This window comes from Ambystoma mexicanum, chromosome 3q, assembly GCF_040938575.1.
Source record: "Ambystoma mexicanum isolate Mex_15411 chromosome 3q, UKY_AmexF1_1, whole genome shotgun sequence".
In the NCBI taxonomy this organism is placed as follows: domain Eukaryota; kingdom Metazoa; phylum Chordata; class Amphibia; order Caudata; family Ambystomatidae; genus Ambystoma; species Ambystoma mexicanum.
Genome location: NC_090926.1, coordinates 567,002,901 through 567,027,614, shown reverse-complemented (window position 1 = coordinate 567,027,614; position 24,714 = coordinate 567,002,901). Strand labels below are relative to the sequence as shown.

General features: G+C 42.5%; 1 protein-coding gene across 1 annotated transcript in view; it reads right to left on the bottom strand.

Moving 5' to 3' along the window:
* Nucleotides 1–24,714, bottom strand: part of FGF18 (fibroblast growth factor 18) — a 985,397-nt gene that overhangs the window by 435,783 nt on the left and 524,900 nt on the right. The window contains exon 3 of the mRNA XM_069654338.1: nt 492–672. Coding sequence (XP_069510439.1) covers nt 492–672 — 181 coding nt within the window. The remainder of the gene's footprint in view (nt 1–491; nt 673–24,714) is intronic.

Here is a 24,714-nt window from a genome sequence, read left to right as displayed (position 1 = left end):
AAAAGTCTTAAGCATTGGCCTGAATATGTTGCTGAGTCAAGCCCAAGTAAAACACATAGAGATCTTTTGCGCTGCCGCACAGCCCCCTGAAATTCGCCGGCCACCCGTTCGAATAAGGCGGCCCGTGCATTTCTCAAACTACGGGAACTAAAAGAGCGCATCCTCGACCCGCTTTTAATTTGCTGTAGCTTTTGAGTATCGGATCCATTGGATGAATCTTTTTCTACATAATTCTCCTGATTTTAAGTGTCACAAAACAAGTCTGCAGCCTGTCCAGGGCCCTGTCCCTGGAGCAAGTTGTAATGCTCATAATAAACATGAAAAAAAAATAATTTTACAGTGTTCACATCACAGCTGTGTTTTCATAACTCTGCTGTCCTGACCAACCGAAGACCACAGCTAATGGCATCAGGTGGCTTCTCTAGTTTGACTAGTTTCACTTTCAGTGTTGATTCTCTATCCAAATGCGATTGGAAAGCTTCCATTCTTACCATATTTATCGCCCTCCTCCCCTTTTGCACTGATGCGCCTTCCCAGCACCTGGATGTGTTTCCCACTTGTCTTGCTGTACAGTTGATAGACCCTCAGCTGTTTCCTGCTTACGTCATCTCTTGCTCGTGTTTGATTTTCCACATGTACCCGGAAATCCACATTTTCCTCAGCAGCAAACACCTGAAGGGGAAAAGAGATGGAAACAGGTCAGATGAGTATGCAGTTTCTTAAAAGTCACTTGAATCATGCAACCGCCAAGAATCTAAAGCCGTGTCTTGTCTTGCTTGCTTCAAGACAAATGACAATGCGCCCAAAATGACAGCATTTCCAATTCCCTAAAAACAAAGAAATGTTGGATCCCCTGCAACAGAAAATCAGGATTTCTCATGAAATGCGATCATTATGCATCAGAAACTTTGACAGCAATTTAGACAACAAAATACTTAGTTTCCAGAAAACAGATATGCCGAATTCTGCCTGGAATGCAGAACTGGCTAATTTGTGAAATCAAGCCATTGTTCCACTAATCTTAAAGAGTTTAAAACCGATCAAAGAAAGGTATCCTTGCTGGAAATTATTATAATTTCTTTTTTTTTTAAGAAAGCCTTTTGGGGAGTGTTAAGTTGTGCACTGCGCTTACTGTGGAATTCTGAACAATGAGAATGCAGCAAACGAAAACCTGTGTTTGACAAAATAGGGACTGGTAGGTAATCTGGGGAAAGGGAGAGTAGGAAGGGGGGAGCACAACAGAGAGCATTCTTGTTGGGGCTGGGTAAAGGCTTTTCCCCATAATTATAGTGGGAAAACCTTACAAAGACAAGCAGGAGGAAGAGCAGCCCACAGGAGAAGCTTTTGGGGGTTACCCCCGTTCTAAAGAATTATAAACGAAATAAATAAAACCATTATTTAATTCATACAACGATTCAAACACTTGTGATAAGACTTCAAGTCGCCCTTTCCCCATCTGGCATCATATGCTGGGGGTAGAGTAGAACTCAAAACAGACAGTTATTGAAAATGCTCAGGCTAGCACGACTGCACATGGGTCATTTCTCAGTCAGCAGAAGGACGAAACAGTGCTTTATTTCCACTGACAGATTCCCATAGTTTATGGACATAACCACTTCACTGTAAACAGCCACTTTACCAGCAAAATGACATCATCAGCAAATAGACTGTGTCTTACTGTTGAGGCTAATGGTTGCATCATTAAAGTAAATGGGCTGAGGGGTAAGGGCCGTGCCTGGTTGATCATTTCTCAAGAAGAGAATCTGGAGTATTAGGAGTAATTGCCTGCCATTTTAACTTTCCGGCACTGAATATTTGCTGTCTTCATCTTGCTTATGCCGTCCTACATCTAAGCAGTATCTTGCACCGCAAGGTCCAGCGTACTCAGTGGAATGCCTTCTCAGCATCTAATGCCAGTGGTAGGGAACAGACTGGACTGGAGATCTCAAAGCTTTACCGTGATATGGAGAATAGGCCATACCTTATCAAATGTGCTGTGGGATTGAGAGTAAGCCAGGCTCACCTAGATGAACTAGTGTGCTGATCACCAGCTAGAAAGCTAGTGGCCAAACTCTGTGCATACAACATGGCTCCCACAGGTATTACGGCTAGTGGCCTACATGATGCGCATTGCACAGGAGCCTTCCCTGGTTTTGGGATCAATGATATGTGGGTTGGCTCCACTGAGGGAAACACCGAACACTTTTCTCTAAACGTGTTGAGCAATTACACCAGGTGTGGTGCCAGCGTGTGGGCAAAACATCAGTTATTATTAAGCAGCGATAATGGCATAATGAGGCGCTTCACACAGCTACTTGGAGCATGCTTATTATCTAAAGACCAAACAACTCTTACAAAACCGTCAAGTTCAATATAATAAAAATATTGATTGCACAAAAGGCATATGAGCTATGCATGTCCAGCAACAGGAAATCAAAGGGCTCCTTTTCTATCGCTGTGCAATAATTTCATTTTTTTACAGCCAGGTGGATCGAATTTGCCTAAATACGACATCTTCCGTGTCTAAACTGGATATTATCAACATTGGCCAGGGAGAAGCTGATGCAACCAATCTTTATTACCTGGCTTAACGAACAATTTAGGAGCCTTCACATACGTCTATATATGCATACATCCATGAATATACAGTCACTTTAGTTCAAACTGTTTCCCCCAAAGTACAGACACCTTCACAACTTATTAAAGCCATAGGCCATCATGTCCTTAATGGTTTAAGGGCCACGGCTAATCTTTTATTTCAGATAGGTGTTATCTCGGAGAATCTTTAAAAAGCAGTATTTCCCGTTATGACAAAAAAAAAAACACTTTTCATCTGTACAGTGTTAGCAATTTTAGACACATTTCTTAGATCTCTGTCCCCTTAGCTCAATCTGCATCAAGTTAAACTAAGCGTATCTCCTGGCAAACAACAGGGGTTCATTATCTTTCCTAATTTTAGGGATAAATATATGTATATTTTTTAACTTCTCAGTAGGCTGCTAGCCTTAAGACTATTTCCTTTAAAAAACAGGACAATCAATGAGTTCCATGAAATCAAATCTGGCCTGGCTCCAAGTTAGTAGTGAAAAGTAGAAACCCACTGATTTCTAGAAATACTGACCAAGCTCATTCTCTGGGAAACCCACACGAGTCACTTAGTAACATTTTGTGGGATGCATCATTCTTACCCATAAACTCGAGCACAGAAAGAAAGCACCAAACAAGAGAACGAGATGCGCAGGGTCATTTCCACCATTAAGTCAAATCTTGATGCCCATATTTTGCAAAGATCAAGCAAAAACACTTCTTTATTGGCTTATTTGACATGATATTATATGCTGATTGCATACAAAGTTACTTCAGAGTGCAATACCTTAGTACATATTGATTTTAAAATATCATGTTTAAGACCTACAGCAAGTTCCTCATAGGATCAAGGCAGTGCTGCTGCCGTTCACTGGTGCTGGCCAGATAGGGCCTGATTGGCATTGAAAATCAGCTTTCAATATGAGGAACTCTACTCACTTAGTAGTTGTTACTAGATAAATAAACCTTCACCAAGGTGGTGATATTCCAAAAACACATTTAATCATTCGAGCCCAGGATTCTCAAGAGGCGCTTGAACTATATTTGGTCTCAGACCGGAATTTGTTAGGATAATGGTTAGTGGCTTCCTCTCAGAAACTATGACGTTAGGAAGGTGTACTCAGTAGGAGTGTCTTATATCACCTCTTTTCTCTTCCTGTGGAATTTGTTGGCCGATATGTCAGCTCCAGTCAATATTTCCACAGTGTTTGCAGGGGGCTAAAACAACAAAAGAACCCAATTACAAGGATTGCATGTTGATGACTCTGCCCAACCAGAGAAGGTGCCGCTCTCTTTAGTTTAAGCGCAACACATTTGGATTGCACTGTGGTCAAAGAGAATCCAAATAAATCAGAAATTCTAAACAGCCTATCTACTGAGAAGGCATTTGTAGCAATTGTGATCGGGAGGCAAATGAGGGGGAGGGTGATGCACACAAAAGAATCACCAGAAAGCTGATGGAAGGATGACCACCCAGAGGTAAAGGTGGATGGCAGGTAAGTTGGGATGGAGTGGGGGCCACAGACACCATGCAGTATAAACAGGTGGAAGGAGGGGACCCAATAGTGGTGAGGTGGAAGAAGGGGAATGGAGAGAGTGTTTTGAGGGGGACAGGCCTGTAGATGGCAGCCTTACGTAATGCCACTCTTTAGCACGTGAAATTCAGAACTAGATCCACTTTTACGCATGACCATGTTCAGATGGGTAATATTCAAAATATGGTTAAGATTAACAACATTCGGGATATCTTATATGCTGTACATTGATTAGGTAGGGAGTCATTAGTACATTTTTCCACCGGGAGGTGACATAGCATTGCCTCCAGGCCTATCTGAGGGCTCAGAAACCATGCCTTACCTCCTGGTATAGACCCACGTTCCATTCTCCCTCATGTGAGGGTGCTGCAATCTACCCTGCAGGTTTACGGCCGCCTTCATTCACACTGCAGCTTGGCACACTTTCCCTTGTCCTGTCCCTACCACACTTTCCCTCACCTGATTCCCTCTTCCCTATCCACTTACCTTTGTTCCACCTTTCCCAGCTACCATGCTCACCTGCTCACCACGCTGGACCATGCTCTTCCCAACTTAGCCATGGTCTCCAAGGAAAGGCAGAAGGGAAAAGGAGTAGTATCCATCTCTGTTTTCACTGGCAGCCATTTTGTTTTGTATTTTGTAAACTTGTGAAATGGCCACCATGCCTTTCACAGCTTAAAGGAAAAGCTATTGACACCTCAGAAAGACTGTGAAGATGCTAAATTGGAGGGATGAGGAGGCTGTACCTCCTGATAGTAGTGTTATGGCCCATTTGACGGACCGTACTTCACTTGGGCATGCAACTTGGGTCTCGTGCTGTTAGCAGGAAGCAACGCCTGCCGTCTCTGGGATTATTAGTGCTGTATCTTCCTGTTCTGAAGTAACAGGAGTTGAATATGGAAATCATGTTCTCCTACGATGATACTATGCACACCAATACACATACTGTCTCCCAGATGTCTTTCTAGACCTGATAGATCCAGAGAATTCCCTGTCTCTTCCTAAATCGATGAGGCTTGGCTCTCTGAGAGTGCTAGTTCACCGAGCCTGTCCTTTTCACAGACTCACTGCTCCTGCACTGTCCACACCATGCCCTGTATTAGGTCGGACAGATCTGTAGCTTCAACAAGACAAGGAAAGGTATAGGGGAGTTGAGGTAGATGGGGGTGGATGACATGACCACAGGTACCGTTTCACTTTGGGCGGTGAATACATGAGGGAAATGAGGGAGAGTGGATGTATCCAAGGTCCTGATTGTTATGGTTTGAAGGGAGTCTTGGGGAGGTTGACAAGGTGCCACATGCATTTTTAGTTTGGGAAGTGGGAGGGTGGCAGGAGGCCAGCTATTGTTATATATAACGACCTAGAATTGTTCAAAGGGATTAGGAGGGATATGCGTTCTTGTGGGGAACACACCAATAATGCAGATTACACGATTATTCTGTTTTAAAATGCCCTATATCACTTTTAGAGAGTGCTCGCTATGGTAATTTATGACATTCTGAATACATCTTAGACTGATAAAATGCATGTCGCAAACCCCTCCATATGATTGAAGGAAGTGATAGTCACAAGCCCAGCAGCTCCAAATCTTAACTGAGTTCTTGAAGCGGGATTCGAAAAGACAGTTTTGAGATTTTAAAAGAGAAATAGCAAGCATTACCACAGATAAATGTGAATGGAAAAAATGCTAGATGTAGGTCACAATACCAGTAACAGCCAGTGCGAACCATGAAAGCTGCGCTTCATCTGTCATCTCCAAACAGAGTCATCGTGTTTCCTTCCTTCTGGTGCTGTAACCAAGCAACCACAACTTTTCCTGACCTATGGAAGAGGGGCTTTTACAGAATGCAAACAGGACGGCTGCGTTGTCATTGGAATTTCAGTTAATATACGAAAGGTGTCACCAGGTTTCTCGCCATTCTACAGGACTGACCCTCAAGGAGTCTTGTAGCATTTAAATTCGGAATCATACAGACCAAAAGGCACAAAAAAGCCACACCACTAAATAGGCACGGTCCTTGCTCAAGTAAACCGTACTGAGAGGATCTCACAAAGGCCTTATTAAACAATTCACTGAAAGCTTGTGGGATAAAATGTTGGACACCTTTGAACAACACGTTTCGCCCTCACATGGGCTTTGTCACAGTCACAAAGTGACCCAGCACATTTGAGGGCGAATCGCGTTGTTGCAGGAGAACTTTCCATAGCACTTCATGGATTAATAAACTATCTTTTTGGATATTGGGGCTGAAGTCTATATTGGAGAGCCGTCAACTGCCTCGTTTGAGTTGCTTCTGCTGGACATATATAAATATATATACATATATTCACAAAGAATGAGCTCATAAATAAATATCCAGAATCTTATTACTGACTCAACAAAAAGACCTGAGCATTCGTTCTGTAAAGTGCTGTGTAGTTCTTTTGAGGAAAAATACCTGCAAAAGATCGGCTGGACACAATTCAATGAAAACACGTGAAGACAAGTTTACAAGACTCGGTGCGATCCGTCCTCTCAGGGACGTCGTCAGGCAATTTCATCTACCAAATTCGAAAGCTCAAAATTTGAAAGAAAAGGTAGAGCCCTCGTTTCAGGTAATGTTAATTGTACATCAAGTCACTGGAAACAATAAACATGGCATTCCCATCTCAAATGCAAGCGCCATCTTAAAATGCAGTCAGACTACTACAGAACGTTCATTTACAATTAATGTGCGTGGCTAATAGCCGCAAATCCACTTGTGGATTCTACTACAAAGGCACTGACATATTAGAGAATTATAACTAAAAATGATAAAGTGCTAAAGTACAAGCGCAAACAAATATAGAAAATTACAAAATACATTGTGTGCAAATTCGTGACATACTCAGGAGCAAAAAGGTGCAAGAGTGACTGAAAACAGCAACAATAGCTGAAAAGGATTCTAGTAGTGCCCAAATGGGCTCGCAGCAGCAATGATTTAAGAAACTGCTAGTTCTAACCTGGTGGTCTAACGAACATTAAATAACATCACCTCGTTATCAGTACAGAACGGTTCAGCAACATCCAATGCCCAAGTGTATGAGCAGCAACAATGGCTGAAAAAATCTGCCAATAGTTGATAAACTGTTAATTCGGCCCTAGTGGCTTAACACACATTCAGCGAACATCGCCCCATTATTAACGTGCAAGAGATCACTAGATCAACTAATTCCCAAATGGGCTAGCAGCAGCGATGGTTTAAAAGACTGCTAAATCTGTCCTAGTGGGCTAGCATACATTCAGGTAGAACCACCTCATTATTGTTATAAAGGAGATCTCAAAATCAGCTAATGTCTAAGTAGGCCAGAAGCAACAATGATTTGAAGTAATGTGAATTCCGCACTCGTGGGCTAACACAGATAGACCAACCTCGCCTCATTGTCAGTGTACAGGGAATCTCAACAACAGCTGTAAACATTCAGTCCAGGACTACAAAGAGTTTGCCATCACTGTTATGCCCATGCAGCTTCATTGTGCCCAACCGTATTATTAACCTGGACTCCAATTGTCGCAATCGCCTCTCTCTATTGCCTATTTTCTATGCACGTGTATGTTCTTTAACATGCACCAATGCTCCAAACAACATCAAGGAACATCACTATTGTGAGATTATTGAAAATGTAAGGCAAAGGTTAATTTCCATCTACATTTTGGTGGCTCTAGAGTGCTGCAAAATGCAATTCTCCATTTGAGCGCTCCCATAGTTGATCCAATGTATTTCAAACCACAAGGGCATTCTATAAAATACACTACAAACTTAGTAGTGTACGTGATAACTGCCAAATTTTCCCAAATGTCTGCTGATTATATTGCGCTGTAGCACCCACCTGAGCAAAATTATACATTTTGCATTTGTTACATTTGTGGAAAACAAGGGCCCTTTTAATTTGACTACGCCAGCCCCTTGATTTTGCATTGAATCTTTAAGCATGCTAGGTGCAAGTTTGTCTTCCAAAGACGGAACTTTAGAAAATGTTATTGAGGGAGTATTAGCTAACAATGATTAAAATCCCTGTCGCCCATCAAGATAAACAAATATTTGGTTCAAATCTTCCTCATACCACTAGAAAGAACATTAAATTGAGCAATAAATCAAATAACCGATGTTTCATCAGTTTTAGATTTAGTTTTCAATAAATACGATCGATTTCTCATTTTGGCTTTCTGATATGCGAGGTCAACTGTTTTATGAGAATAACCTCTTGTTAGAAACCAGTCTTCAATAATCTAGTAGCCAATTAAAAATCTTTGTCTCTGGAACAATTCCTTCTTGCTCGCAACATCTCTCCACAGGGCATGCTCCATTTTAGAGGCTGCAAGTGATATCTCGGAGCATGCAAAAGAGAATTCGACTCACTTGCTTTCCTGTCCAAATTAGATCTCAAACAGTTGTCATAGACACGAAACATAGCATCAAAAAAGATGAATTCCTGGGTTGGCAGTGATGGCCATTTCCGAATGAAATGCAGGATTATTGAAACAATCAAGATATATTCATGTAAAAGGGTAATTGGTCCCTCCCAAATGATAAACAGGGCATCTAGAAACCGATATCAATGCACCACACGATTGAAATACTTATCATGCTGCTCAGTCCATGCTGTAGTTGTTTCCCACCAACCCATATTAAGGTTAGCATAAGTGGGAGCCATACATGACCCCACAGCCGTACCAACTGTCTGTTTAAAATATTCACCTTAAAAAAGAAATACAACATGGCAACATTTGCAAAGCATTTAATTTTGCTGCTTGTAGCCGATGGATCTGGTATCCAAATAATGCTTGCAAGCTAAAAGACCAAAATCATGTAGACTACTGGTATTCAGGGACACCAACTCAAGTGAGACTAGAACATAAGACGCCTCCCAATTCACAACCTCTAGTTTCAACAATAAATATGAAGTGTCCCTAATGTAGGAATTTAAGCCTTTCACAAAAGTTTGAAAAAACGTGTCTAAACATTTTGAGAGAGAAGTGTCAATCGGCCTCCCTAGTGGTTGGGAGGCATTCTTATGCACTTTAAGCAAATAATACAAAATGGGAGCCAAAGGATGATAATTCCTCAAAAAAGGAAAATCCCCCCATTCAAGAAGACATCTTTCAAACAAACCCTCTAATAAGGAATAAAATAATATTTTTGTATCCAACAAAGCTTCCTCATTAATTAGTTCATAGTAATCCGAATCATTTAGCTGTCTATATGCTTCTTGTAAATATAAAGGCTGAGCGCTGTACAAATTAAAGCATAGCTCTGAAGGATATAAACATATATATGTATATTGTGGCATACCAGAAGAAAGACTTGGACCAGAAGACATACTTTTACTACAGGAATTGTATTTAAATTAATGATAATGCCTTACTGACCCTATTGCTACTAAGAAAGCTCCCTACCTAACAAACTAAACTAAGGGGGCTCATCAAAATTAGTCAAAATAATAAACCTTGTCCTCTGTCCAGATCCTACCTTCTAAACTGCCCCACACCACTTAGAAAAACAACCTAAAAGGGAAAACGGGCAGTATAGGTTGCCCTCAGTCTTCTGCCATCTCCCGGTGTGCCCAGGAATCTCTCCTAATTTCTTTTGCCACAATGATTTAATAGGAGACAGGTCTCCTGACTTTATCAGTTCATGTCAATCTTGTCAGAGTTAAAAATAAAGATGAAGGTTTTCCTTAGGTATATAGCATAAACCACACGGGTTGCTCCCCAAGAGATGCCAGTCTTGCTTGATCCTGGTTTCCCCTTCTGATTATTCCTTACTTCCTTTATAGGGCCCTTCTGGCTTCATTGGGTCTTTTGTACCCAGTTCATTGCTTGATTCATAGGGGTATGTGTATCGCCTCCTAGGATATATTTCTCTTGGTTTTTATTACAACACTCAGCTTTTCAGGGCTCCCATAACCACTCTTATTATGTATGACTGTCTCCCTCTCTGTACCTTGTTGCCCCTCGTAGAGATCTCTTTGTTCCTTCTCCCGTACTTATGGTCTGGTCTCTGCCTCTCTATACTATGAGCAATCCATGTACCTTCTCCATAGCAGATCCTGCTCCAGTGAGGTGGCTTCGACTCAGTGACGCTGTTTTTCTCCACAGCTCCTGGGCATCTTCTCCTGAATGCAAGCCAGAGTGTTTATTTGCTCGTCGTTATCTTGCTCTCGCTCTTGTTTCGCGTAGTGTGAGCCGGGGGTCTCATTTCTCTCTCACTCACCCAGTTCTGTGTTGTTTCCAGGGCTCCAAGCACACCACGTCCTCCATGGGGTCATGCTTTCCCATGGGGTTGGCTCTACTCAGCCTCACTGACTCTGCAGAGCCCTGTGCCTCATCGACCATGTTTCTCATTCTCTCTGGCTTCTCTCCCGGTTTTGCTCTAGGACTCCCTCTGGACTGACTTCTGGGTCCTTCTACTACCCATCGGCAGTGCGGCTCCGTCTCCCAATGACATCGCTATGTTGGAGGCTCACCTCTGCGTATCGTTTCACCTCCTCCATTTAAGGCGGAAAGTCCTCTTATTCTTTTTGCCAGATACCAAAGTGGTTTAACTGTCAAGCCCATTGAGAGGCCAGCATTGCCTTGTTCCAATGGTTGAAATTCACTTTCTACATTATTTCCACAGCTGACAGTTAGATCCACTTTTGGTATTCTCATTTAGGCAGACAATGTCTCAGTTGTAGGGAGTTTCTTACCGGAATGTCAGTCCCTGTCCCCTGGTGGGGAGTCACTCCCAGTGAGGTCACACTTTATCAAACTCCAAGGGAGGGTCTTGCTTAGCTGGCTCACCTTCCTAGCCTCAAAAGGGGTGGCGCCCCTTAAGGAAGAAGGGCCGAATTCCCCAGATCACATAATGCATGAATGCATGAATGTCCTTGAACATTTGTCAAGTATTTAGACTTAGGAGAAGAAAAAACTTCTGGTTTCTGGCCTTTTTTCTGGACATGCCCCACCCAACAATAATGTTCGGCGACGACAGGTGCAGTTGATGAATCCAAGATAGTGTCTGTTTCAAATGTTTGTACGCACCTCACGGTTCCCAATTGACCAATCAGCACCTTTGCCCGAAGCCTGCAAGCATTATGCGGCTTACTGATTGGTCCAGAGGAGTCCACACACACCGAATCAAGAAGTAAGTCAGCGGACCGAACCGAGGTTTCACTAATTTTGTACCTACATTTTGCCTAATTTTTAAAAATCTACCGGACGAAATAACAGCAAATTTACAAAAGCACGCTTTTCGGGATGAGGCTGCTGCTCCTCATGAAAATCTCTCCAGTGATTTGAGCTGCTGCTGTGAGCAAAATCTTCAAGTTTATCCGGATTTTGAAATGTTTGGAACCCCTTACAACGTTGCCTCCACCCCCTTGACAAAAATGCACCAAAATTTGCAAAACAATTCTTAGTCTGGGCTATATTTATTTTGCGAGGTTTTGTGGGGATTTGCCACACGGCACCGTAAACTGTCCAAAAACTGCTCTTGCTATCAGAAAGTTAACTTAACAATAACTACAGGGTCGCGATTACGGACCCTATAAAAATACACACACACATATATATATATATATATATACACACACACAGCCGGGGCAGATCGGCCATAATGGGCTAGGGGTCGTTAATCCACCAATACCCTTGCCCACCATGGAGGAGCCACGCCAGCCCAGAAGCGCTCCCTCACTTGCTTGTTGCAGCTGAGGGAGCACTCATGGGCTGTCTTGAACTGTCATAGGGAAACGCGGTGTCCCCTTGACAGTTCGTACTCCAGCCGTGCATGTCCAATGGTCCATGAAAGGCAGCCTTGCATGGCCCACTGGAAATGCAGGTTGGGGTACTGAATGTTTGCATGTGCAAGGGGGCGGCCCTGCACCTCCCTGCAGATACAAATGGAGCTGGATGGAGTACCATCAGCACTCCACCTCCTACTCCTGCTCACAAATGAGCAGGAACCAGAAAGTGCTCTGCTTCCTGGTTTCTGCTCATGTGCAAGCAGAGGTCAGGGGAGGAGGCCGTAGTGGAGCTGAATCCAGAGCTGAGTACAGGTAAGATTTTATATTTTTATGTAAAATGTATGTAGATGAGTGAGTGTATGGTGTAAGGGTGTGCATGTGAATGAGTGAGTGAATGATGTGTGTGTATGTGTTGTGTGAATGTATGCACATGTGTTTGTGCTGGGCTGGGGAGCGGGTGGGTGGTGGGAGGCTGGGCTCAGCAACAATGCATTTTTCACTCAGCATCTATACTAGATGCCCAGTAAAAAATGATCCTTTCTTTTATCAACCAAGACGGTCATTTCTTACTGTGTCATGACTCTTTTTATTTTCTGGGCATATGTGATAAACCAAGCATGGTATGTGTTATTATTTGGCTAGACTGGCATTTTGTGGTAGGTCAGTCTAGCACTTTCTAACTGTTGCATGATGTTTCTTACTGGGCATCTATGAAAAGCCAAGCATGCTGTGTTATTACTTGGCTAGACATGCATTTTGGGGCAGTCCAGTTTAGCCCGAACTGTAGCATGGTATTTTATTCTGGGCATTTATGATAAAGAAAACCTGTTAGGTGTTATTATCTGTGCATCAAGGATACAGCAAATGTGGTTTGTGTTGTGGCATGGCATGTTAAAGGTTAAAGTTTAGAAATATTTATTTATGTGAGATACTGCCATACATTGACAGAGCCAGTGTGGACATGTTTCCTTATAGTATGATTACTGGCATTATGTACAAAGCAATCATGAGTATGCTTTGATATAGGAATTCTAGAATATATTGGGGCAGCCAGCATGTTTTTATATTGGCATATATTGTGGGTGAAGGTATTATGAAAATGTGTTGGGAAATGCTCCTGTGCACTGTTGGTAACTTGCATCTATTGCATTTTTGGATTGGAGTTGCCCTACAGAAACAATTCGAACTGTCTGGCTTTTTACCCAGTTTTTCACAGAAAGTGTGCTGTATAATGCACCATTTTAACCCAATATAAACATATTCTGTGTAAATATTTCTATGTGGGTAGTGACGACCATCTTAACTCTGAGTCCCCCATGTAGATGCGCACAAGGTGTCATTTCTGATCTCATTGTTAATCCCTGTTGTGATGTTGCGTATGTGCTCATGTCATGAGCTGAGTAATGGGGAGGGCTCTGAGTTAAGATGGTCATAACTTCCCATACCAGCTGAATTTCATGGGTTATGTTGCGATAAATTAGATAAATTTAACCCTGTCTAAACTAAATGTTTTCATTGAATTTCAAGTGCTTTGTTATTCTACATATTCTCCAAGGACCACTGGCCACATTGCCCAAATTATTTAAAAAGAGAAAGACCCATTGGCCTTAGCCTTTGGCTGTTCCCCCCTGCCTAGTACCTAAACAGTTCCCACCAGCTAAGGGCTTTAGTAGTGGCCCATGCCCCCTTTTTTCCCCTCTCCTTTCGTTCTGCTGTTATGTCCCCAGGAATATCCCATGGCCATCCCCATGTACTGCTTTTTATTAACACAGTATCTATGGGCAATAATCATTCTGGTGGTAATGCATAATTTTGCCATCACCGCGGGAAAGGGAAATTGATTGACAATTTAAAAGTCCTCCCAATCCCCACTGTCAACTCTTCATGTGCCTCTACCTCATTTTCAGGTTCCTGCCTTGTGTAAATCCTCCCTGATCCTCTCTTATTGCCTCTTAATTCTCACAAGTTCATGTGATGCATTTCTTGTTAGTGCTTTTAGCAACCTTTCCGAGGGATTCCTGAAGACATTTTGCGGGTTTCCCCCATTAAGACACAAATGGGCTAGAGCAAACAGGTTCCCCAGCCCACCACTACCTCACTACAGATGTGGTCCTCTTTGCCTCCACCCTTATTTTAAACTACTCTTTCCTTTTGCTACTCCAAATACAATTTTGAACATATTTCTTTTTCAGCTTCCATCTAGAGTACAACGCGAATCACTTGCATCGAGGAAACAAAATGGAGGCTTTTGATTTCTGAACAACCTCACTGATTCAATGCACCATGAGAGAGATATATCATTTTTTTTCTCCATCTAATTATTTCAAAACTACAGCACGGTTTTACACCAAACCAACAAAAGGCTCACCTGAAGCTCTTTTTGCCAAAATTGTTTCTTATTTGGTGCAAATTCATTCAGTGGTGTTTGTGCTATGTGTTCAATGAAAACACTTTTTTCTCTATGGGAAAATGAATGGGAGTAGACTAAAAACATGTTTTTTTGTGTTCTTAATACATTTTGAACTTTTAAACTGTTTAACGAATTTTAAGCAAATTGTCAAATTCTGAGGGGCCGGTGCTAAGCATTTGTTTTGGAACACTTTATCCAAATCTGTCCAGCATTTCAAAAGTTGTCAGCAGCAGAATTTTGGAAGAAGTCAATGCAAAATGAATTTACGTATGTGTATATGTACATGTATTGGATAAGGAAAACTCAAATGGTGGGTTTTCCCCAAAGGGCTCCTGGCGAGACCCTGCAAAGTAAAACTCATTAGTTCAGCTGTTCTTATTGACGATATTTTGCAGGTGCTCTTCCATTTCTTTTCGGAAAAAAATCTTTGCATCAATCAAAAGCTATTATAGAACAAATGTCTTAAAAAAATATAACCATTGTCAATACTGCACCTCAGTGAAGAAAGAAAAGCACGAAACAGCTTTTTTGTCCCGCATTATGCACACATTTATAAGGGGCGCGGGCACAGAGATCCCTAGAAGGGCAGTCCTTTGGTTGACACTTCTGGAAGTAATTTTCCTTTACTTTAACCACAGCAGACATGTTGCGTAATGGTGAAGCTGGGCGTGACGTGTGAAGAACTGGTGGCATTTGTAGGAAGTCACCCATGCAAAAGTCTTCTGTGCCAATTCAGAGGAGGCAGTCTGTGATGGAGTGGGGTTGAAGTCTGCCCCATTGCAGCAGAAGTTGCCTGCTACGTGCAGCACACGCACATGCAGTGAACTCGCAGCTCAGCAGAAGTGTTCAGACCTAATCTGGAACAGATGGGCCAAAGTCATTGCAAATAAGCTTGATCCGTAACAGATCCAGACTCCCCGAGTGCCCCTCCTGGGAGGTAGAGGGTGGGCTGCCCTACCCAGTCTTCTGATTCAGGCTGTAAAGCATCAATAGAACAGCATTGCCCTTCCCTTGCAAACCCCAAGCCGACTAAGGTATCAGAAAGGGATTGCTTCATAGGTGCGCTGCGTAAACTCCCGTAAGGCAGTGTAGGGGCAGAATGGAAACAAGACATGCAAAGCTCTTCAGGGGAGCAGTTCCTACGCTACAAGGAACACAGTGTACAGCATCTTAAAGCTACACCAGCTTTCCAAAGAAGCGAGTATTTAAGATTGAGGCATGTTCGTTTGGTATGAATAAAGACTATAGGCCTCATTACAAGTCCGGCGGTTACCCTGTCGGTGCTCCCGGCGGGTTGCCGCCGGACTTGTAATATTTACTGGTGCCTGGCTTGCAGGAATCACTGGGGCATTACGACCCCGGTGTTCCGGGAAGTCAGGCGCCGGTAAATATGAGTCCCCATTCCCATTTGAGTCCCATAGGAATTAATGGGAATGGGGAAGCACCGGCACCGTTAATAACGGTGATGGTGCTTTGGTGAGACTCTGCGGGTGGGTGCCGTTCTGCCCGCCAGGTCTGACCCTGGCGGGTGGGACAGCACCCACCTGCAGACTAGTAGTGTGCCGGTCCGGTAACAACGGTGCTGGTGCGCATAGTGCAGGTAAGCTTACCGGCACCGTTGTTGCTGAACCGGCACACTTGTAATGAGGCCCTATGTAATTTATTTATTTATTATTATTTATATTGCACCAAAACCCAGCCCGTAGGCATAAGGGCGCTGAAACAATAACACAACCAAAGCAACTAAATGCACCAATCCAGAATCAGGGCAGAAACAGAAAAAGCAGAGCTCCTGAAAAATCATGAGCTTCTAGGGACCGTTTAAAAGTATCCAATGATGAAATGCCCCTCAGATCAGTAGGCAAAGGGCTCCATCGTGTAGGAGCAGCAGGATAAAAAGCCCTTTTGGTGGCCAGGGCCAACTTAGTCCTAGGTACCACCAAGAAGCTGCTATTGTTGGAATGAAGTGTCCTTCGATTCGGGAGCCAGAAAGGCTTTCAGATAGACATGGTGAGGTAGTACCGACCAAACATTTATGTGTTATGGTCAAGAGCCGAAATGAAATCCTAGTATCCACTGGGAGCCAGTGTAACTCTCTTTTGGCTTGTGAAATGTGATCTTGCCTACTCAACCCTACTACTGCACATACAACACTGTTCTATAGTACCTGAAGCCTGTTCATGTCGCCCTTGCAAATACCTTGAAGGCTACCACAATAGTCTATCTTTGTACAAATTATGGCCCTAGCAATGATAGCCCAGTTCTGCCTGGTGACAAATGGCTGGATTTGGGGTAGCGATTTCATGTAGTACGCTGTTGAAGAAATTAGATAGTTGACCATAGCTCTCATATTCATGTTCTGGTAAAAAAAGACCTCCAAAATGTTAACCTTTGACAGAGTGTTCAATTTGCAGCATGCAATGTCAAAAATGTGATACTCAGGGCCCAGCTCTTATAACTTATCAGCTGTACCTATGACCATAAGCTCAGTTATGGAGTTATTTAGTGCCAGGCCATTTGACATCATCCAATGCTGTATCAAAGAGTAGATGGCATTTATCACCTCAAGATCTTTAAGATATACACCAGAGAGAGAGATTAGACATTGCGTATTGTCAGCGTAGTTGGTATAACTAATCCCTCTGCCATCTAGTAACTGAAACAGAGGCATGGTATAAACATTATATGATGTGGGCGATAAGGAACCCTGAGGAACAGCGTTCTGGATTTTAACCGGATCCGCTGCTGCTTCCCAGCTGTATACTCTTGCTGAACGATTCATAAGAAAGGAATTAACCCATGCTGAAGCAGATGGTGAAAAAGCTGCTACCTGTGAAATCCTATCAGTAAGAAGAGCATGATCAACGAGATCGAATGCAGCGATAGTTCTAACAACATCAACAGTTTGGCTTGTTCCTCATCCATACAATGTAAGATGTTAGATTTCAAATCTAATAATGCTGATTCAGTATTGTGTGTTGCTCGAAACCCAGACTGGCTTTTGCCCAAGATATTATTAGTAGTCTGATAATCCTGAAGCTGCAAATAGGAAGTCCGGTCCAAGATTTTGAAGAGGAAGGGCACGTTGGTAATTGGCCTATAGTTGGTTGGTACTGTAGGATCAAGCTTAGGTTTTTTCAGCAGTGGCAATATCCAGGATTGCTTAATGCAATCAGGGACATGGCAATCAGCAAATGATTAACACATTTTGTTATCAATTGTATTAATGACAGCAAACAACCCTTAACTACTACAGCTGGCAAACGTCCCCCTTACAACAGGTTGGCTTAAACTGCGTGATAATGTCTAGTATTTTAGCCTCCAAGATAGGACTAAACTCAAAAGGAATTTGAGCCTCCACCAAGAGTGGTAAACCAGCTGTCTCTGTGTTGATCCCATGTCATGGAGCAGTCTGTCATCCCCACTCAATTTATTGGTGACATTAATGCTCTCCATAATACCACACAGTTTCCCAAACATGGTATGCTGGATAGAGGTACATCACGCATTATCCTTAACCATTTTATTGGGCTCTCTAGACCAGGGATTTTCGAGTTTTTTCAGAAGTTGAATAGCACCTGAGTATTAGATCCTGCATTCAGAATTCTGGCATAGTATTCAGAATATTTTTGGCATTAATAATTGCTACGTTATGATTTTTTTCCACTATGGTATAAAGGGCTATGTCTTCAACTGATCTAGATTTAAATGACTTACTAAAGCATTTCCTTTTTATGATCTTTAGTTCATGGATTACAGATGAGTACATGCATTCTGCTTTTTAAGTGGAAATGATCAAATTTGCAAAGGGGCAAGAAGAGTAACAGGATCAGAGAGAGTATTCGGATAACTTTGGCCAAGATCATCTGCAGACTTTAAATCTGACATGTTCTGACCAAGAAAAGAAATAAAAGGACCTATAGCTTGCAACGTTAGATTGCGAGTATTTCTAGGCATGATGCTAGTCCTTACTGGTTTATTCCTCTTCTTCTGGGATGGTAATAAGAGATCAAAAGAAACAAATCTATGGTCCGACCAGGGACAAGGTAGGACATTAAGCTCTCTAATCTGGACATTCATGGTTAAGAGCCAATCCAAGATATTACCCTTAATATGAGTAGTCCCGAGTACCTGTTGAGAAAAGCAAAGTCCCAAAGGGCAGAGTCCATCCGTACTGCAGCATGATCAGTACTCTCTGATAACCATAAATTAAAATCGCCCATGACAATACATTTGGATGATGGTTTAAGCATAGGCAGCAACATATTTGAAAACTGTTCTGGGAAATCTGGCATAGTTGTAGGTGGCCTGCATAAAGCAAAAGATTAAATGTGGTATTTGGGTCAGTTAGAATATTGATATATCTAATTGCATAATCAATTGGCCCCTGCAATTCAATTTCATACACATTCAGCGATGATTTACAGATGAAGGCAACCCCCCTCTACCATTTATCCTATCAGCACGAAAAATACTATAAGCCTCAGGAAGGGCCAGCAAGAGGGAAGGGCCGGCTGCATCATTTAGCCAAGACTCTGAGATTGCACATATGTCAATTTGATGGCTAAAATATAATCTGCCACTTTTGTAGCATGTTTTATCAGTGATCTTGGATTAAATAAAATGCTTTTCTGGTGGTTAGTTCCACAGACCACCAACTTCACTGCATCAAAAAGGGGCCCAAAACTACAGCCCTCCTGACCTCAGCCTGCAACCTGCAACCTGCAGCTCTGCAGTATCAGGCGCTGCTTCAAGTGAAGAAACACCAAAAATCACATTCAAACATGAATCAGCCTCACAGTTACTAGGACTAAGCTCCACAACCTGTTGTTGAACAGTAGATTTCTGCTCACTCCAAACTAAGGAAATACAATTCTGATCAGTAACATTACTGAGTTGCAGGATATGACCTGCAACACTCGATTCTGCCACCATAGTAAATAGTACCTGTGAGTACACCACACTTAACATTTCCTTTTTGTACCTAATGGAGAATCTCCAAATGGGCCACTCAGTTTAGTCTCCTGAGAAGCAGCGCCCAGCTCTGTCTACTCCCTCTGGGTCGCATCACCTTGTTCCCCATCAACTACACTACACTGCCACCCATGTTGAGAAAGCCCCATTTACAAGAACCGTTTTAGCACAATATCCGCCCTTTTTGATTTAAGGGTGAAATTTCGAACATAGTTGGGTTCTCCACTCAACATATCACAGGAGTCAGAACCCAGAGTACGAGCCATATCAGTATGCATACAATATTTTAAAAGACAACACAGACAAACACAAAAATAAGCAGCCTACCTAAAGAATCCTCTGCACGCAGCACCGCAACAAGCGCAAACCAGCCCGAAAACGCAGGCACTAACGCGACGTAAAACAAAATAAATAGGCTGTAGCAAAGCCCGCTGGGAGACCTAGTTCCCTCAGTCTAAGCACAGCAATATAAATAAAACGGATGCACTTCTCATTTTAAAATCAGCAAGCCTAATGAAAGTTTAGAGTTTCTAACTTAGCATTCTGGAATATCAACTGTAACAGCACTGTTCTCAAGCACAAACAAGGTAAAAATGTCTGCCATGCAGCACGACTCCTGAAATAATCCAGCACAAAACAGCTGCAGCAAAGCCTGCTGGGAGATGCAGTTCCCTTAGTCTAAAAACAGTAAAATAAATAAAATGGATGCACTTTTAGTTTTAAAATCAGCAAGACTAATACAAGTTTCGCATTTCTAATTTAGACATTCTAGAATATCAACTGCAACAGCACTGTTCTCAAGCACAAACAAGGTATTGCATGGATATAGCTCTCAAGTATACCCATGTTAAAAGGGCGGAGCCCATACATACCTCGTTTTATTCTGTGCATTCTAGGATGTGTGATCCAGCATAGATAATCGAATAAGTAAAATTACAAAATCCGGTAAACACTGGAGTGGATCAGCTACGCACCTGACCTTAGACTATTTCAGAACTATAACGAACATGCAGACTGCCTTCCTCACGCTCACCACGCAGACTGTTTATTGCGCTGTACCTTCAGAGCCGTATATCCCCATATTTCCTTTTACACACATCAAAGGCATATCTGGTAAATAAAAATCTGTGTTATACCTAACAATGCTTTATCATTTGCCTTGATAACCTCTAGCCCTGGAATACTAGTCCAAGGAAAAAGGGATATTTTATAGGCCTCATTACAAGTTTGCTGGTAAATCTGCCAGGATACCGGCAAATGGAAATGCTGATACCAGCACTCAATCTGGCAGTTTTACCGCTGGATTACAGGTGCTGGCGTCAGTGGTAAATCCCATTCCCTGGAGTCTCACTGCCCTCCATGGGGACAATATTACCAGCACTCATAATAGCAGCACTATACCAGCTATTGCTGCCGGTAGAGTGTCGGAATGACCGCCAGCTCTTAGCTGGATGTAATTCTTCCAGCCCACCGGCCAACTTGTAGTTGGCCGTTGCAGTAACATGCCGGTATGTGTTAATACGTACGTTCAACAAGTTCTAAAATGGTTGGTGGATTCACTACCTGAGGTATTATCAAAACAATGAGACCTTACCATTCTCTCATGGAACTGTCGTGGCTTCACTCATCTGTTATCATCGGAGGGCTCAACGAAATTGCTCGATAAGCACAGTTGTATCTGCCTGCAAGAGACGTGGGAAATGGAACCTTTGATACTGGATGGTTATGTAATCTTTTATTCTGAGGCCATAAAAGGGGAAAAAGAAAGACCATATGGAGATCTTCTTACGGGGGTGGCTAATATTTTAGGCTCGAAGCGGATCAGTTGTAAATTAGACAACAATATGATCACAGTAGAAGTGGTCTATGGTAGGAAGGGAATCAATGAAAGATTTCTGCTTGTGAGCCTTTATAGCCCCACTGGGGCGGTGTTAAGAGAGCAATTGCAAGATGCTCTTCATGACCTATTGGCGACTTGGTCGATAAAATTTTAAAATACAGGGGTAATAGTAGTTGGTGATTTTAACTGCCACATGACGGGAAGGGGGGAAAATCCCAGAACTCCAAGTTGAAAGAGAAGGGTACCATGCAACACACTATAAAGGACCCAGAGGGGCGGGGATGGGAATATCTGTTTGAGTTCTGGGATCTAGAAATGTTAAATGGCAGAACTGTCAGTGATCATCCGGGTAACCACACATGGTCGAATGGAACCTCTAGCAGCACCTTGGACTATATATTTGTGTGCCCTAAAATGCACCTACAGGTTGAAGACATGTCAGTTACGCCCAATAAGTGGAGTGATCATGCTGCCCTAGTATGTGAGCTTAACATTTCCAGAGGGGATCTTGTTGAGAGGAGTATGGGTAATATGAGTGTTAACAAAGAGGGTACTAGGATTAGCTGGTCGGATAAAAATGTAACACACACTATGGAAGCACTTGCTATGGACAGATCCCATGAACTTCCTAACTTCAATGACATGACGATTAATTCCATAGAAGATTGGATCAATATTTATTAAGGCAAACATGCACCTGCACCTATAGGAGTAATGATCAGAACTAAGGATAGAAAACCCTCCTACGACAAGGCGATTAGAGATGCCAAGAGGAAACTCAGAACTGAGCTTCGCTATGCCAAGAAAACGACTGCCCCTCTGGAGATATATTACGCAAATGTGAGGAGTATTAAGAACAGATACAGAGCAGTCATTAAAGCCAAAAGAAGGGCTGAGAAAAATGCATCTTGGCAAAGATTAGTGCAGACGATCTGTGAAGGAAAGACCCGTAGTATATGGACACTCCTAGGTGAGGCATGTGGTGCAGTGAAAGGTCCTTTAGTAAATCCAATTGGGGCGGAAGAATGGATAACATTTCTGGAAATCTTAATGCCCGGTTAGATACGGAGGACACAATACTATTGAGTAGGGTCCCACTAATTCCACCTATTGATGTATCCTATGAAGTTATAGTAAATAAGATCAAGGAGTTAAAATCTTCTCGAGCTCCAGGACCCAACGCTTTGGCCAATATTGTCATCAAATGCCAACCTGAGTTTTGGTCCAGCTTATTGGTTTATTTATTTATTTATTTAATTATTTGTATTGCGCCGTTAACTCACGAGTTTCGGGGCGCAGAAACGTGAACACAGAGACAACAGAAATGGACGGGACAGTTCCTGGAATCAAGGATTTAGTAGGTCATGAAAGTCGAGGTCAGTTGAAGAGATATGTTTTCACTAATTTACGAAAACGTAAGTAGTTAAGTTCTTTCCTTATGTGGGCTGGCAGATTATTCCAGATACCTGCTGTAATGACTGGGAAAGATTTTCCCAGTCCAGATCTAAGTTTGTGTGGCATCACTGCGATCCTATTTTGATCCGAGGATCTCAAGGCGCGGCTTGGAACGTAAGGACATACTTTTGATTTTAGATAGCCTGGTGCCTTCCCGTGGATGCATCTGATGTGGTCTGATTTAGATTTGCATTTGATTATCCTAACTGCGTTATTTTGGATAATCTGGAACGCTTGGATGTTTTTTTTGTTGGCTCCTAGCATAAGTGCATTCCCATAATCCAAACGGGAGAGGATGGTTGCTCTGGCTACTGTGGCACAGTTGTTCTCCGTGAGATACGGTCTAATAATTCTGAGGAGTCTCAAGTAGTAATTGCAGTTTTTTTTTATGTATTGAGTCTGGGCCTCTGCTCCTAAAGACGCTTCCATCATCATACCCAGAGTTTTTACTTTCTCAAGTACTTTGATGTTAGCATCCTTGATCTTGAAATTTGCGTAGTCGTGGGGCAGTGAGTTTCTGGCTTGGGTAGATCCGAAGATCATCAGCTCAGTTTTGCTGGCGTTCAAACACATCCAGTTGGAATCCATCCATTGTTCTATGATGTTATAGATACTGCTTAGATTGTTGTTGTCAGTTTTATGGTCCCCGCTGAGTCCCAGTACCAGCTGCGTATTGTCCGCATAGTTGGTAAAGAATATATCAGCATGGTCTAAGATGTAGCATAAGTATTGAATGTAGAGGTTGAACAGCAATGGGGACATGCTGGCTCCCTGGGGAACCCCGCAGAGGATCTTCCTTTCCATTGAGAATTTGTCTCCCCAATGAACTCGGGATGTTCTGCCTTTTAAAAAGGACATTATCCATGTTTTTGCCTCCTGTGAGCAGTTTGCTGTTTTGCCTAAGGCAGTTTCGAGCAGATTATGATCCAAGAGATCAAAGGCAGCACTGAGGTCTAACAGGATGAGAAGTCCCGTTTTCCCCTTGTCTAAGATGCTAAGCATCTTTGTCTGTAAGTCGAGCATGGCTGATTCTGTGCTATGAGATGGTCTGAACCCTGATTGATGTGGGTGTAGCGCATTAGAGGCCTCAATGTGTGCCTGTAGTTGTGCCGTGGCTACTTTGTCCATAATCTTTAGCAGGAAGTTACAGTTGGTTATTGGCCTAAGGTTGCATGGGTCTCTAGGATCCAGGCCCGGTTTTTTTATTAGTGGTGTAACTGTGACTTTTTTTATGGCCTGGGGGACTAGTTGGTCCCTAAAGGAAGTGTTGATGATCTTAGCAAGTGTAGGGGCGAAGATGTCTGGGTTTTCTAAGATTATTTTGGCGGGTAGGATATTCTCCGCGCACGAGTTTCATGGAGACGAGTGTTCTTTTCATCTCTTCTGTGGTGATAGATGAAAAATGGAAGGGTTCTATGTTTTCAAGTGGTTCTTCCGCTGGCATTTTAATCATGGTGGATTTGTTTAGTTGTGATTTTGTGATTTTATCTCTAGCCTTTTCTAATTTCTCAAAGAAAACTTTTTGGGTAATGTCGCATTCCTGTTGGGATGGTAGAAAAGGTGGCGATATAACTGAGGGTTTGTCTAGGGTTATCCTATTCAAGAAAATAATAAGTGTAGGCAAAATACCCTGATCCTGGCAAACAGCGATTCTCATCCCCGTTTTTAAAAAGGGAAATCGATTAGATCCTAACAATTATAGGCTGCTATCAATGTTAGACACAACGGGGAAGATATTTGCCTCTTTGATACTAAAAGAGTTACAGCTATGGGTGGAGCAATCAGGCATCTTATGCAAATTCCAAAGTGGGTTTAGACAGGGATATTCCACCGCCCATAATATCATGGTAATAGACCTACTACGCACTAGATCGCGGAAGGGGGAGCAGCCTCCTTTATATGCTCTATATGTAGATTTTAAGACTGCGTTCGACTCGTTTCTGGCTGAAATTGAAAGCCATGGGCTGTCCTGAAGGTTTGCTGTACTATCTTAGATTACTACACCTGGATACCTCAGTAAAACTGAAATTGGACCAGGGAGGGCGCACAACAAGAAAGGTTCACCAAAACAGGGGGGTAAAGCAAGGGTGTGTCACTGCACCACTAATTTACAACTTATATGTGCATGACATACCAGCAGTAATAACTGCAGTTAAAAACTGACCCGC